Source organism: Oncorhynchus clarkii, chromosome 5, assembly GCF_045791955.1.
Source record: "Oncorhynchus clarkii lewisi isolate Uvic-CL-2024 chromosome 5, UVic_Ocla_1.0, whole genome shotgun sequence".
In the NCBI taxonomy this organism is placed as follows: domain Eukaryota; kingdom Metazoa; phylum Chordata; class Actinopteri; order Salmoniformes; family Salmonidae; genus Oncorhynchus; species Oncorhynchus clarkii.
Genome location: NC_092151.1, coordinates 68760802 through 68777813, shown reverse-complemented (window position 1 = coordinate 68777813; position 17012 = coordinate 68760802). Strand labels below are relative to the sequence as shown.

Sequence of the window (17012 nt, the reverse complement as noted above, 5' to 3'; positions counted from 1 at the left end):
CTAGTGCTGTATGAGAGAGATGGTGGTTTGAATATGCTTAGAGAAAACCCCCACACACTGTATACCTCTGCAAGCTTCGAGCTGGCCCGTCAGAACTTTTCGGATCTCTGACACCCACATGTTCTTCACATCCATGGAGGGAGCCTGTGGAGACACACAAACACACAGTTATACATATATATATATATAAACACCCTGAGGTTTCACTCTACAGCCTGTCTCACACCAGACAATGGATGTTTCTGTGAGAATGATGTCTGTGGGTGGCTACTCTTCATAGGGCAACACTGCCACCCAGTGGTCAAAGGGTTTGGTTTCATCAGACCAGAGAATCTTGTTTCTCATGGTCAGAGTCCTTTAGGTGCCTTTTGGCAAACTCCAAGTGGTCTGTCATGTGCCTTTTACTGAGGAGTGGCATCCATCTGGCCAATCTATCTACCAAAAATGCCTGATTGGTGGAGTGCTGCATAGATGGTTGTCCTTCTGGAAGGTTCTCATCTCCAACGATTAACTCTGGTGTCTGTCAGAGTGACCATTGGGTTATTGGTCACCTCCCTGACCAAGGTCCTTCTCCCCCATCTGCTCAGTTTGGCCGGGCGGCCAGCTCTAGGAAGAGTCTTGACGGTTCTAAACTTTTTCCATTTAAGAATGACGGAGGCTACTGTGTTCTTGGGGACCTTCAATGCTGCAGACATTTTTTGGTACCCTTACCAAGATCTGTGCCTCGTCACAATCCGGTCTCGGAGCTCTATGGACAATTCCTTCAACCTCATGGCATGGCTTTTGCTCGGACATGCACTGTCAAGTGTGGGATCTTATATAGACAGGTGTGTGCCTTTCCAAATCATGTCCAATCAATTGAATTTACCACAGTTGGACTCCAATTAAGTTGTAGAAACATCTCAAGGATAATCAATGGAAACAGGCTGCACCTGAGCTCAATTTATTTCGAGTCTAATAGCAAACGGTCTGAATACTTATGTAAATAAGGTATCTGTTTATTTTATAATACGTTCGCTAAATTTTCAAAAACCAGTTTTCGCTTTGTCCTTATTGTGTGTAGATCGATGAGAATTGAATCCATTTTAGAATAAGGCTTTACGTAACAAAATGTGGAAAAGGGGAAGGAGTCTGAATCCTTTCCATATGCACTGTATGCTACTTAGTAAAGGATGTTGCTGAGTCACCGTTTTATCAAGTTTATATAGTATGTATTTAGAATTCTTTAGACTATAACTGTTAATATCAAATGGGAACAATGGATATGTTTTGGAAATTGTTGTTTTTTACACAGAAACTATATGGACATGTACCTGAATAATATAGACTTCCTCTCTGCCGTTATACCAGACCTCGAACTTCTTAATGTCTCCTTTGACATTTTCTGTGATTCCCACGGCACTCATCTGAAACAAAGGCAAGGCTGTGGTTATTAAACAGGACGGCTTTATATTTTAGATTTACACCGCTGATTCACACTATGGTGCCCTTGTATTCTTCCAATGTGAACTGCTACAGACGTGTCTTTTCACTTCTATTGAGCGATGAGTAGCACTATTCATTGAGAGGGTTACATGCACACTAGCCAGCGAGTGGGAGCAGAAAACAAGTTCAAAGGTTTCTTTAAGAAAACAAATGGTTGTTCCAGGATCCCAGTGATGAAAGGTTCCTGTCATCGTAGGGCCCTGTTTACTGCCTTGATTTTTCATGCGTCTAGATAAGCTTGAATTGAAATATGGGGAGTGACAGTGAATACCAAGGTTCTCAGGGGTCTGAGAGAGCCACTGTGAAGTTTCCATTTGAGGCGGGGGAACTTAGTGTAGGATAGTGGGCAGTATGGCCCTACAGGCAAGCAGATGGACTTTCAATTTCAGGTCAGAAATAGTTCTCCTACACAAAAGGTGATGTTTGTATATACACACAGGTTGTGTTTGTCCAACAAGAACTGACCCCACCAACCGACCTCACCTTTAGTGAGTGCTTGAAGCTATAGGAGGGGGATGGCTTCTCGTCCGTGGTCTCCTCCCGCTTTTTACAGAAGAGCAGCATCTTGTTGTAGAGGAACAGGTGCCTCTGCATGGGCTTGAAGCGAGCCAGGTCCTTCACCTTGCTGTGGCCCTTCTTGTGGTCTGTCCACACGTTGAACGAGCCCTGCATCAGAAGCTTCCCCAGCTCACTAAGGTTTCCCTGGGGGGTGAGAGAGACACAGAGACCATCAGTCCCACACCCACACAGTACACCCTCTATACATCTATACAGCCTAGCTATGACAGTCTCTCTCCGCCCGATTAGTCAAACTCATTTACGGCAGGGTTTCCTATAACTTTCCCACAGCCCAGCAGAGCCACTCTAAGATAGGTATCAAACTAATTTTTCAAACCCTTAAACTCCAGCCCAGTCATACTGACCTCAAATCCTGTTATGGCGATCTGATGCATGGAGTCATTGACAGACTTGATGATGTCCAGCATGGTGGCCAGGGCCTCCTCCAACTCAGCAGTACCCTCCTGATTCTTACTGCATTTCAGCATCTCCTAGAAGGGGAACAGAGCCGGTAGGGACAAAGTGAAGTTGGATAAATAATGTATCTTTCAGTGTTTGGCTTAGTCCTACACTAACAACAGACCAAGTCTCAGAATGAAGTCTTTCCAACCACACAGGCTACTGCAAAGAAACCGCTCTAAAACCAACAGCAACTTATGCTATTCAATATCCATTCAGCTGTGTCTTTTCAGCAACATGGCTACAGGTACTGACCTGTCTGTGTGGTTGGTTTTCCTGCAAGATATCAAGGTGCACTAGGCATGACAAATACATATACTTGAGACTTCCAATCAGATTAGGACTGAATGAAGTGTTCTGCATGTTAGTCCAAGGATCAAGTTTGAGTATAGTATCTGTTATCTGTGTATTGATGTAGAAGGCTTGATTGTATGGTGCTAAGGTGAGAGATTTGACTGTGATAAACTTGCCTTGAGCATCAGCTGGTACTTGGTGATCCTCTGCACAGGCTTGAGTAAATATGCATCCAGGGAGAGTTTGTGGTCCAGCTTCTTCTGACACTCCTGCAATAACAAACATCACAGAATGTTTCTAGTTGCAATCATTTGTGTTAAGTCAATGTTATAATTTCAGTCATCCAAACAGAAAATGTAAGTTTGTCCAATGACATGTTGCTTAATGCAAACTGACACCATTATATAGTGGAATACTATATCATAACCATGATAGGGAAGGGGAGTCACCTGGAAAAACAGGCCGTCACCACACTGTCTCCACAGTGCCTCTGATCGGGGCTTGTTCTGACAGTATTTCTCATAGATCTGCAGCTCTTCTTTCTGGAGAGAGACACACACAGACACTTTGCACTGCAACACACCGTAACAACACAGTAACGGCCTTCAGTTTCCAAATGACATTAACACAAGGAACTCACCCTGTTCAAAAAGCAAGTCCCCACCAACTCTGGCCTCTCCATGCAATTTTCAAGCTCTTTGAAAAAAGTCCTGTGAACAAGAAGGAATAAGTGAACTCAATTACACATTTCCTGTTTGCACTTTACAAGGCACATAAAGTATAACATTGGATACAATTGCATAGCAACTTCACATTCAGTTACATCAGATTGCCATTTCCTATGCTGGGAAGTAAAGCGGAAGGGTAGAGTAAAGATTGGGTTGGAAAATAATAGCTTGTGGGCAGAGTCTGTGCACTTCTGTTTGGAATGTCTGTGGTGTTAGGAAAGCCGGAGATGCCGGTCGGCAATGTTTTTCCTCCTGATGGTTAAATGCAGGTAAAACTCCGGAACCTAGTTGTAGCAGGGACCTTAAGGGTTGCCTTATTTCCTGGGGTGAGTGAACTGAGCAGTCGGGCAAGTTTAAAAAAAACCTGAAAACAAAAATGCAAGGAATTCCAGTACGCCAGCCTTAAACGGGACCATGTCTATGTTCCCTTAGCCCCATGTTGCAAACCAGGGGTCAGCAACCCAAATGAGAGGAAGAACATTATTCTCTCAATATCTAGTATTTTATGGTGGTGCACTGAATGTGATAAGTATATTACATAGGGCGATTCCAAGATAACAGAATGATGCTGACTCTCAGATTCTTCAATTTAAAAAGCATGTCGAACAAAATCCAATGATTGTTTAACCTTGCAAACTACACAACTCTACTTGTGTATAGAGTCTACAACTCTATACACAAGGACTACTTTTAATTCCAGCAGCCTAACATAGCTACAGGGCCTTCAGAAAGTATTCACACTGCTTGACTTTTTTCACATTTTGTTGGGTTAGAGCCTGAATCTAAAATGTATTAAAGTGAGATTGTGTCACTGGCCTACACCCAATACCCCATAATGTCAAAGAGGAATTATGTTTATACAATGTTTTACAAATTCATTCAAAATGAAAAGCTGAAATGTCTTGAGTCAATAAGTATTCAACCCCTCTGTTGTAGCAAGTCTACATTCTCACCCTGTGTGCAATATTAGTGTTTAACATGATTTTTTGAATGACTACCTCATCTCTGTGCCTAACACATACAATTATCTGTAAAGGTCAATCTAGCAGCGAATTTCAAACACAGATTCCTAACTGAAAAGAAGGAAGCCTGTACCGAATAAAATATATTCCAAAACATGCATCATGTTCGCAATAAGGCACAAAAGTAAAACTGCTAAAAACGTGGTAAAGAAATTAACTTTATCTCCTGAATACAAAGAGTTATGTATGGAGCTAATCCAACACGTCACGGAGTACCACTTTCCATATTTTCAAGCATAGTGATGTCTGCATCATGTTATGGATATGCTTGTAATCGTTAAAGAATAAAATCCTAGAGGAAAACCTGGTTCAGTCTGCTTTCCACCAGACACTGGGATATGAATTCACCATTCAGCAGAACAATAACCTAAAACACAAGGCCAAATCTACACTGGAGTTGCTTACCAAAACGACAGGGAATGTTCCTGAATGGCCGAGTTACAGTTTTGAATTAAATCTACTTGAAAATCTATGGCAAGACCTGAAAATTATTGTCTAACAATGATCAACAACAAATTTGACAGAGCTTGAAGAATGTTGAAAATAATAATGGGCAAATGTTGCACAATCCAGGTGTGGAAAGCTCTTAGATACTTACCCAGAAAGACTCACAGCTGTAATTGCTGCCAAAGGTGCTTCTACAAAGTATTGACTAAGTCGTGTGAGATATTTCTGTATTACATTTTCAATACATTTGCAAAAATGTCTAAAAACATATTTTATTTTTTGAATTCAGGCTGTAACACAACAAAATGTGGAAATCAGTCAAGGGGTATGGATGCTTTCTGAAGGCACTATACTGGGGCGTCACAAAAGCAGTATATTTTGTTTACCTGCTACACTGGAAGCGTAACTTTTGGTCAGGGCAAGCAGAGTGCAAGCCACTTTATCTTATTGTTCTCACCGTACGTATTAACTGAAGATTATGTGGGCGATGACACTACGGAAAGCTATTCATTTTCAATAGAAGAAGTGAAGTGGGCGGTGGGACCATAGGGCGATGCGATCATGGGCAAGGGACATTAACAGGGTGGGACAAAAATTGGGGAAAGCTGAACTTTATGCAAATACTCTGACATCGCGTCACAACTGACCAGTCTTTGCTCTCTATAGCTTCCAACCCCTACTGGATTGGCTGTTGACACCTAGCAGTACCTAGCATGCTTACTAGCACCCACACAAGGATAAGGCTAGCGTGGTGAGACGGAATACATGTGCTAGTTAATAGGTACTGTCAGGTATGAGCTGTGTGTCAAAAATCTTGAAAATAGAACAAAGAGCGTAATTTTAAGCTCTAGCAGTGCACTCATCTCTTGGAGCTGGCGCACTCACGCCAAGGTTTCATCGAAATGAATAGGAGCTTCTCACGCTCTGCAAAAGTTACACGTCCAATGTAGCAGGCCAGTAAAAAAAAATGTTTAATCAAGAGAACGACAAGTTATGGCATTTCTGCATGTAAACAACTGTTTTCCCATGTTTTGGGCAAGTGACAATAATCTTCGGGAAACCAAAAAATACTGCTGACGCCGCTGGGAAGTGCCTTTCAGAACTTAAACAAGGTGCAATGCAGCCATTTTTATCTCAATAGCAAAACATTTCTGGGTAACAATTAAATATTGTTTCTCGTAACAGGTTCAGGAATGGCTGAAAAATCACAACATTTATCTAAAATGAACCGTAATAGCACTGTTGGAAGATTTGGAAAACCATTGTCAATCAATCAACAGTATAATAAAACACGCATCTTTAAATTACAATCTGTAGATACTATGCAATTAGACAGGTTCAGAATTTATGTGAAACATCACAGCACAGTTGAAAAATATATGACATGGAAATCAGAAGAGGGCGGTTTACGGAGATAGGTGGGATGAACAGAGTAGCAGAGGGGTGGGTTTAAAAGCAGTGCAGTGTGCAGTGCGTATGGGAATTGAGTGCATCCATGTTGTATGAGATGATGGTATTGTGAGCCATGACCAGCCTTTCAAAGCACTTCATAGCCACAGATGAGTGCTAAGGGCCGATAATAATTTAGCCAGGTTACATTGGTGTTCTTGGGCACAGGGACAATGGTTGTCTGCTTGAAACATGTTGGTATTACAGACTGGGTCAGGAAGAGGTTGAAAATGTCAGTGAAGACACTTGCCAGCTGGTCAGCGTATTCTCTGAGTGTGCGTCCTGGTAATCAGTTTGGCTCTGCGGCCTTGTGAATGTTAACCTGTTTAAAGGTTCTACTCACATAGGCTACGGAGAGCGTGACCACACAGTTGTCCGGAACAGCCGGTGCTCTCATGCATGGTTCAGTTTTGCTAGCCTCGAAGCACATAGACGGTATTTAGCTCATCTGGTAGGCTCACATAACTGGTCAGTTCGCGGCTGGGTTTCCCTTTGTAATCCGTGATAGTTTGCAAGCCCTGCCACATCCAACAAGTGTCAGTGCCGGTGTAATAGGATTCAATCTTGACGCTTTGCCTGTTTGATGATTCATTGGGGGGCGTAGTGGTATTTCTTACAAGTGTTTGGATTAGTGTCCCACTCTTTGAAAGTGGCAACTTCTTAGCAAAGAGCAATTTCTCAAGCAAGAATTTTGCTCGGACTGCCTTGGAATGGTCAGAGTGGGAAAAAAACAGCTGTTATTTTCAGAGAGGTTTAGAACTCTCTTCTTATTGGTTTATTAATTAATTTACTGTGTGGTGATGATACCAAGCAGGCCAAAACTCCATCCCACCAAAACAGGAAGAAATTTCAGTCAGTCTTACACTAAAAGAATATTAGCATCATTTTCACAATTGCACAGTATTATGTGTTATTTCAACATCATAGTGTGGAAATATATATCTAAAAACAGAAAAATCTTGTTTTTCACTGCACTGGACCTTTAAAGTCGATCTCTGTGTGAGTTATGACAGTGATTAAGAAGTTGCAGAATGTTTTTTGGGGGGACTGCGATGAGAAAAAACGTTTTTTTAAATAAATTGGCTTAGGCTATAAATACATAACGTGACCACTTTGTTTTCTCCGGCCAGATGGGACAGTTATTTCTTACACTACGTTTCTAGTATTATTACCTATAGCCAAAAATAACTTTGGGATATTAGATCTCACCAGGAATTCAACTTCCCTGAACTGGACACTTTCTTTGAACATCCCAAGGCAGTTGGCAGCCCCACTCATCCCGTTGCAACACAAAAACGTCAACTCCGGAGAAGAAGTGGGGTTCTAGTCAGACTCAGGTGAAGAGCAAACTATCCAATGCTAACGTGTATATTACAGGCTGACCACAGCGCTCTCGTCGCGTGTGCTGCAAAATAAATTTAGAAATCTATGTTATTAATTTATTGCACCCACACTGCTCGCGCGCACCAACAAGCATCTGCGTTGCTAAAATTGAAATCGGTTCCATTTCTGATGCAGATCGCGCTGCAAGTCCTGCCTCTCCCATCTCCTCATTGGTTTATAGATGCAGGTACCCACGTGCCATCTCCTCATTGGTTATACCCACGTGGGTGACTGAAATACGAACGAGGTCAGTGGCGTTAATGCACCTAATTTATGAAAGTTGCTAATCGCAACATAAAGTCAAAAGAAGAAAAAGCCTGGAAGGAAGAGAGATGACTAGAAATTATTCGGTTGACCTTTTTATGTGTGGATTAATTGGCGGAGTAGAGGACCTTGTGCATTTCAGGTAAAATAACAACTCAATGTATATATCCCAGGACAAATTAGCTAGCAACAGCAAGTTAGCTAAATAGGACAAACTAGCTAGAAAGTGCAAGGAAACTAGCTAAAGTGACATAAATGTTTAATGCTTTTCGACCTGTCCCCAAATCGATTTAATTGGATCAGAGTTTGTTTTGATATTTTAATTGCGTATCTTGATCGCATTTTGTGTGGGGGGACAAAATAAATGTATGCACGATGGCGCACGCGCGCAGCCGGTTTGGGTTCCATGTTACTCTTTAACGTTCAGGAAAATAAAATAGACAAGCTCAGGGTGAGGATCTCCTTCCAGAGAGACATAAAGGGACTGTAACATACTTGGTTTTACAGATTCATGGCTCTCTCCGGATATAATGTCCCCATCCATACAGCCAGCGGGGTTCTCCTTACATCGAGCGAACAGGAAGCAGGAATTCTCCAGGAAACACAGAGGTTTAGGGGTATGTCTCATGATTAACAACTCATGGTGTGATTGTGGTAACATACAGGAACTCAAGTCATTTTGTTCTCCCAATCTGGAATACTTCACAATCAAATGCTGACTGCATTACATCAAGATCATTTTCTTTAGTTATTGTCACTGCTGTATCGATCCCGCGGACTAGGAAATGTTCCAGGTCGCATCAATGAATAGTATTGTAGTATACGCTGACTCAGTAACTGGGTTCATCAGGAAATACATGTTGTTCCTACGGTGATGATTAGAACTTACCCAAACCAAAAGCCATGGATAGATGGCAGCGTAATGCAATTATATTTTTGTCAAAATGACTAAGACTAGACTAAATCTAAAAAGCGTGCCTAAATGAACAATACTTCACACCGACAGCGTGGTAAAGAAGGCTCAACAGTGCCTCTTCAACCTCATGAGGTTGAATACATTTGTCTTTGTCCCTCGCTCTTCACAAACTTCTACAGATGCACCATCAAGAGCATTCTGTCGGGCCGCCTCACCCTGGTATGGCAACTGCACTGCCCGCAACCGTAGAGCTCTCCAGAGGGTGTTGCGGTCAACGTAGTCTCGCTTTGCCATTCCTTCAACATCCCATTGTTGTCAAACCTCCCTTGGAGGTCTAGAGAATTTTGCATCGCAATGGGGGTGTGAATGGTCTGCTGGCTCCCAGCTGCAAGATTTTTATTGGTTATTACATTTCAAGAACCCTCCCCCACAAGGCCGTTGAAGGGGGTGTGACATGTTATGTTCATCACTGTTTTCTGACCAGGTAGGCCATATTATGTAGAAAGTTGTTCCATATGCTAGCTAGTTTGCAACACTTCAGAAGATGTAAGAAAAGACAGAGAAAAAAATGTAATTCTGCTTAGACAGAAGTCTGATCTATACAAAAAATCAAGTCGATGAAGGCATTACAATGCCTCTGCTTGAACACTCTGCAAAGAAAATAGACGTTTTGGTCTGTCTACCTACAAGCTATGGTAAAAGTTTAGTGTGTCAAGTGTAGCCGACAGTCCGCGATTTATTGAAATTGAAAGTAGAGAAATCGATGGTAATAGTAGTTTATCCTCTGATGTCAACACGCGGGTCAAAGTGAGATGGAGGATGAGAAAATTGCCAAGGGTGAATACACGATTGTCTTGGTCCCAGCTTTGATGTACCTTTACTGACCTTGCCTTCTGGATGATAGCAGGGTGAACAGACCGTGGCTTGGGTTGTTGATGTCCTTGATGATATTTTTGGCCTTTCTGTGACATCTGGTGCTGTACGTGTCCTGGAGGGCAGACAGTGTGCCCCCAGTAATGCATTAGTCAGACCACACTACCCTCTGGAGAGCGCTGCAGTTGTGGGCAGTGCAGTTGCCGTACCAGGTGGTGATACAGTCCGACAGGATGCTCTCAAATGGTGCATTTGTAGAAGTTTGTAAGGATCTTAGTGGCCAGGACAAAGTTCTTCAGCCTTCTGAGGTTGAAGAGGCACTGTTGCGCCTTCTTCACCACACCGGCTGTGTGTGTGGATCATTTCAGATTATCAGTGATGTGTACAGCGAGGAACTTGAAGCTTTTCACCTTCTCCACTGCAACACCATCTATGTGGATGGGAGCATGCTCCCTCTGCTGTCTCCTGAAGTCCACGATCAGCTCCTTTGTTTTGTTCACGTTGAGGGAGAGGTTATTTTCCTGGCACGACTCCACCAGGGCCCTCACCTCCTCCCTGTAGGCTGTCTCATCATTGTTGGTAATCAGGCCTAATACTGCTCTGTCGAATGCAAACTTGATGATTGAGTTGGAGGCAAGCGTGGCCATGCAGTCATGGGTGAACAGGGAGTACAGGAGGGGGCTGAGCACGCCCCCTATTGGGGCCCCTGTGTTGAGGATAAGCGTAGTGGATATGTTGTTTCCTACCTTCACCACCAGGGGGCAGCCCATCAAGAAATCCAGGACCCAGTTGCACAGGGCAGGGTTCAGATCCATGGCCCCAAGCTTAACGATGAGGTTGGAGAGTACTATGGTGTTGAAGCCTGAGCTGTAGTCAATGAACAGCATTCTTACATATGTATTCATCTTGTCCATATGTGATAGGGCAGTGTGCAGTGCGATGGCGATTGCATCATCTGTGGATCTATTGGGGTGGCATGCAAATTGAAGTGGGTCTAGGGTGTCAGGTATGGTGGAGGTGATAATATCCTTAACTAGACCCTCTTCGCACTTAATTATGACAGAAGTGTGAGCTACTTGTCATTTAGTTCAGTTACCTTTGCATTATTGAGTACAGGAACAATGGTAGACATCTTGAAGCAAGTGTGGTCAGCAGACTAGGATAAGGAGAGATTGAACATGTCCGTAAAACATTCCAGCCAGCTGGTCTGCGCATGCTCGGTGGGCCTTGTACTTGAGATGACACACACAGATGTTCATGGAAGTGTCTCTGTTTTACTGCACATCAGCCAATGAGGGTAACCCTGACAAAAATCCACAACATTCTGAGCGCAATTCCCTTACTTTTATGAATTTAGGATTTTTTTTCTGCTTTGCCCATTGCTGACGTGAGATATGCAATAGCCCTACTGTCTATCATTACTTTGGAGGTTTTTGGATATGATGAACACTTGCGTAATGATGATGATGATGAGACATAAAATTACAGAATATTTTCAGTTCAAATAATTACACAAATAAAAGCAACAAAGAACGTAATGTTATGAAAGTAAACACATTTTGTGAGTCTACATTGTCATTGGTTTCAGTACAACGTCTTCTTTCTCTCTTACATTACTTCTTTAACGGTGACATTTAAGATCGTTTCCATTCTAGGATCTCAGCACTACAGCTGAAGTCAACTGTTTGTGAGCTCAGTCTGCATACCAAATGAGCAGAGAGTTTGTCCTTCTCACGGTTTAAGTTCAGTTTGTGGTTGCTGATCCACAACAGTAGTTCCTCATAGTACAATTTTTGCAACAGGCTTATTTGGAAGTTCTAGAACTTGGGTAGAACCTGCTAGTTGTCAAAGCAAACACCTTCTGATCAAGAAGCACACTTGCTAGACGAGAGTGCTTTCCAGACTCTTGCTTCAGCTCACTGTCTTTAGCAATGCCCCTTGATATTGGATGAGGTCTTTTGTGAGGCGCACATGGTATTCACAGTTCTTACATCAAATACTTTGGTATTTCTCTGTGCCGATAACCTTGAAGACATATACCAATTATTTCCAAAGGACATCTACATATCCGTGATTTTGAACTAGAACAGTGACATTTAATAAAAGGAAAATAAGGTTTTAACATCTGAGACTGACATGCATTATGCAACACATTTGCAATGATACATTTTGGTGCCACATAAAATGGCCTTTATCAGTTACTTAATTGTCAAGGAAAAATACAAACAATGTATAAATTATCTACGCTACAAATGTCACTATGACCAACTGATTATATTATTCAATGTAGCCTACAAATGTGAGCCTGTAGGACTTGTGCAACACTGTTTTTAGCCTATATGATAAGTCTACGATTAGTGTAATGATTAATACTGGGATAAAAAACAAACAATAGTACACCTGTAGCTGCATGGCCTATTACATTGACAAACGTTATCTGTAAATAGCTACTGGATGTTGTTAGAAGGGCACTTTTAAGTACACAGTGATCACTTTTGTTCTTGTCAGAACCGATGATGCACCAAAAACCAGTGCTTGTAGCGGTTGAATTCCCATATCTGGCGGCTGGCTGGTCATCTGTCGCTGGGGTTGGGTCCCTGAATAGGTCTCGTCTCGCCGCACTCTTCGTATTTTGGTACTTATGGAGGGTCGAGACAGATCGAAAAGATGTGCTGCGGCTAACTATAGAACTTGCTCTTTCCGTCACAAAACAACCATTCTTTCCACGTCATTGGCACTTCTTCATACGAGTAGAAGATTGCGACAGGAGCCATATAATTTACTGCTTTTGAAAACCCACCACTCAGTGTGACAGGTCGCATTATCTATACTAAAGCCAGTGTGTAGTCCGGTCGCAATAAAGACGATTTACCTTGCAAAAGGTTGTTTTTTTCCTGTTACAGTCGTACGGTTCACCACAAACAAGGCATACATCAACATATTTTGATGGGGTTTTAATATGCAATTTCATGGGCATACTCACACACTGTTGCATTTACGACACTAATCTAGTGAGCACCTTTGATGCTCCGACCAAGCAAGGCATTTGATTGGTTTGACATGTTGCGTGGCGTCACTGATTTATACCTGGTTCCCACCCATTTCTAGCTGACTCTGTGCCACAGGCTTCCTGTTTAGGGAAGTCTGGTACTCAAAAAGGCTACGGGCAGCCCAACACATCATCAGAGCACAGTGCTTGCCCTCCAGGATATCTACAGCACCCGGTGTCACAGGAAGGCCAAGAAAACCATCAAGGACCTCAGCCACCCAAGTCTTGGCCTGTTCACCCTGCTACCATCAAAATGGCGGAGACCGTACAGGTGCATCAAAGCTGGAACTGAGAGACTGATTTTATTTTAATTTCACCTTTATTTAACTAGGCAAGTCAGTTAAGAACAAATTCTTGATAAACAGCTTCTATCTCCAGACCGTCAGACTGTTAAACAGTCATCACTAGCCAGCTACCACCCGGTACTCTACCCTGCACCATAGAGACTGCTGCTCTATGTACATAATGTAGAGTCATTGAACACTGGTCACTTTAATAATGTTTACATACCGTTTTACCCACTTCATATGTACATAAAGAGGAAAAAAAAGACAGAAGAAAACAGCAAACAATGCAAAAAAATATATAATAATTTTAAACAAAGGACATCAAGGACAACTAAAATCATAACAGCAATGCCTACTGTATATGTTTGTGTGCATGTCTGGCACTATTACATGTATGTGTGTGTTCTTGTATGCGTTTATTTGAATGAGAGTGTGTGTATATATGCATGTGTACAAACACCTGCACGGCATCAGCCTCAGGCAAACTGGCATTAGTTGTAACCCGTCAGTGTTCTTCCCAACTATTTGCAATCTGTATGGCACAGTTGACAACATCCTGGTCCTCAAATGAAACTGGTAAACTTTCCTAGTTATGCTATTTTTATTCCTCTGCCAGTTTTGATAATTTATATTGGGCAGACAGACCAGTTCCCGATCTCCTCCCGCTGCCAGCTGCCTCCTCCATTTTTGGGGTAATGCTGTAATCAATTGGTTGTACTCTTGGATTGAGCAGACCTTCCTGTACAATTCTGATAACTCTATGAAGGACATAACTCTACCATTCCAATTTACAATATAATTTAAGAACAAAATACCCTTTTCAAACATCTTTCCCATAAATACAGGTATTTTATCAACCAGCACATTTGAGTTCAGCCATAATATTTGTTCTTCTTTCAGGGGGATGAAATTTAAATTGTAGCCAGCTCTGCAATGCTTGTTTGAAAAAGAGAGATATTTTGAAAAAAATATAATTTTCAATTAATTGAAAATGAGACATGGCAATCTGCACAAAGGCAAAAAGGCCATGTTTAAACAATGGATGAGCTTTTCTTAGTAATCTACTTGAGAACCATTTAGGGTTCAAGTAAAACTTTTGAATAAGTGAAGCTTTTAGAGAGAGGTTTAGTGCTTTTATATTTAATAATCTCAACCCACCCAATTCATATTCATTATATAAACTCAGCAAAAAACATACTCTCACTGTCAAATGCTTTTCAGCAAACTTAACATGTGGAAATATTTGTATGAACATTACAAGATTCAACAACTGAGACTTAAACTGAACAAGTTCCACAGACATGTGACTAACAGAAATTGAATAACGTGTCCCTGAACAAAGGGGGGTTCAAAATCAAAAGTAACACTCAGTAACTGATGTGGCCACCAGCTGCATTAAGTACTGCAGTGCAGTGCAGGGGAATGGCCCTAGCCCTCACCCTCCGATCCAACAGGTCCCAGACGTGCTCAATGGGATTGAGATCCGGGCTCTTCGCTGGCCATGGCAGAACACTGACATTCCTGTCTTGCAGGAAATCACCACAGAATGAGCAGTATGGCTGGTGGCATTGTCATGCTGGAGGGTCATGTCAGGATGAGCCTGCAGGAAGGGTACCACATGAGGGAGGAGTATGTCTTCCCTGGAACGCACAGCGTTGAGATTGCCTGCAATGACCACAAGCTCAGTCCGATTGTGCTGTGACACACCACCCCAGACCATGACAGACCCTCCACCTCAAAATTAATCCTGCTCCAGAGTACAGGCCTCAGTGTAATGCTCATTCCTTTGACGATAAACGCAAATCTGACCATCACCCCTGGTGAGACAAAACCGCGACTCGTCAGTGAAGAGCACGTTTTGCCAGTCCTGCCTGGTCCAGCGACGGTGGGTTTGTGCCCTGCCTTTCAACAGGCCTACAAGCCCTCAGTCCAGCCTCTCTCAGCCTATTGCGGACAGTCTGAGCACTGATGGAGGGATTGTGCATTCCTAATGTAACTCAGGCAGTTGTTGTTGCCATCCTGTACCTGTCCCGCAGGTGTGATGTTCGGATGTACCGAGCCTGTGCAGGTGTTGTTACATGTGGTCTGCCACTGCGAGGACGATCAGCTGTCCATCCGGTCTCCCTGTAGCGCTGTCTTAGGAGTCTCACAGTACGGACATTGCAGAGTCAGTAGAAAGGCCTCTTTAGTGTCCTACGTTTTCATAACTGTGACCTTAATTGCCTACCGTCTGTAAGCTGTTAGTGTCTAAATGAACATTCCACAGGTGCATGTTCATTAATTGTTTATGGTTCATTGAACAAGCATGGGAAACAGTGTTTAAACCCTTTACAATGAAGATCTGTGAAATTATTTAGATTTTTACAAATAATCTTTGAAAGACAAGGTCCTGAAAAAGGGACGTTTCATTTTTTGCTAAGTTTAGATAGGCACGTTTTGTCTGGTTTAGCGTCCCAGAGAAATCTAAATATTTTTTGCTCATATGATTTGAAAAACTGAGTCATCAGGAGTAGGATCCTACATAGTTAACATACCTGTACAATATGTTCTATCGAGAGCTTCCAGTAAAAAAGAAGGGGTGAATAAACTGCCCAAACTTGTTCCATGTGAGTGCCTGCCACCACAATGAAAGCATGGCAGTTAGCAATGGGAGACTAGGGAGAGGAAGATGGTTCCCTCGGGATTGTTATCATTTTGCAGCAGGGATAGGGACCATGCCAATCCTTTTTCTTTTGATGTCACAGGCACATTTGTCTACTCGCTGGATATGGAAATGCAATTCAGAAAGAGACAGAGGAAATTTGCTTACCTGTTGTGAAATTCATATATTTCTGGGAGATTGCCAAAAAGCACATCTTTCTTGTTCTCCAGTGCTATAGGGATTAGGGGGGAAAGCTCTGTGTTGTCCAGCTCGGCAGCATACCCCTGGACAGGAAAATTACATTCAAAGCCAATAAGTAAAACTATGATGCCTCTGTGATAATGTGAACCCAATAAAACCCAGTCCTTCACATGGCTTTACACCTAACATCTGAATGAACATTACATGAACCTAAATCAGGGACAGTTTGAGTAGCCTAATGGCTCATCTAAATCGACAAAGCAAGTACATTTTAAGTTCAACAAAAGTTCATACAGTATTCTGAAATGGCCAGACCTGATGCAACATTTGCAATGTCAGGCAATGTCAGGTTTTACGTTCCCTAGGTGCAGTTAGCAGAGAAAGGAGAGCTTTCTCTACTGTCTCTAACGTTACTGCCACTAATTCGCAACGTTTCAGTCACGAGAGAGCCATTTAAAGTAACAAACACACCTCCATGATGCTCTGCAGCTCCTCGACGTACAGCCTCTCAGTTTCAATCAGCTCATTCATGATGTGTCTGGGGAGGAAAAATACAGGATCCGTCAATACACACCAATTACAGAGAAGCCCTTTAGTGGTATTTGTCAGTGCAGATACATGAATAAAACCCAGAATGGAGACTCCAATTGCCACTCATATCCTAAATGCTTTGTCAAAGTTCTCCAACCAAATAATCATCCTCATCAGGAGGTGGGTGTGCACTCAGTCGAAGGTGGAAAACACGGTCATCAAACAACCCAAAGGAGGCTCCGCTAGATATAGAAGCACAGCACCCCAGACATGAGGTACATGGGGGGGAAACAAGGCCTAACAGAGGAGGTTGTTATAAAACCAAGGAGCTTGAGCAAAGCTAACATTTCCAGACTTTAATAGCCCCTTTAATGTGCACATGAGTTCTGAGGTCTTGATTTTTATGTGCCATTACGAGCCCATCG

General features: G+C 42.5%; 1 protein-coding gene across 4 annotated transcripts in view; it reads right to left on the bottom strand.

Moving 5' to 3' along the window:
• The window catches only part of LOC139409289 (guanine nucleotide exchange factor DBS-like), a 109865-nt gene that overhangs the window by 18822 nt on the left and 74031 nt on the right, over nucleotides 1–17012 (bottom strand). For all 4 annotated transcript variants that reach the window (XM_071154213.1, XM_071154214.1, XM_071154216.1 and 1 more), the window contains exons 16-24: nucleotides 16528–16594; nucleotides 16024–16139; nucleotides 3437–3506; nucleotides 3246–3338; nucleotides 2973–3065; nucleotides 2409–2534; nucleotides 1969–2187; nucleotides 1314–1406; nucleotides 66–144 (exon numbers count right to left, since the gene is read on the bottom strand). In XM_071154213.1, coding sequence (XP_071010314.1) covers nucleotides 66–144; nucleotides 1314–1406; nucleotides 1969–2187; nucleotides 2409–2534; nucleotides 2973–3065; nucleotides 3246–3338; nucleotides 3437–3506; nucleotides 16024–16139; nucleotides 16528–16594 — 956 coding nt within the window. The remainder of the gene's footprint in view (nucleotides 1–65; nucleotides 145–1313; nucleotides 1407–1968; nucleotides 2188–2408; nucleotides 2535–2972; nucleotides 3066–3245; nucleotides 3339–3436; nucleotides 3507–16023; nucleotides 16140–16527; nucleotides 16595–17012) is intronic.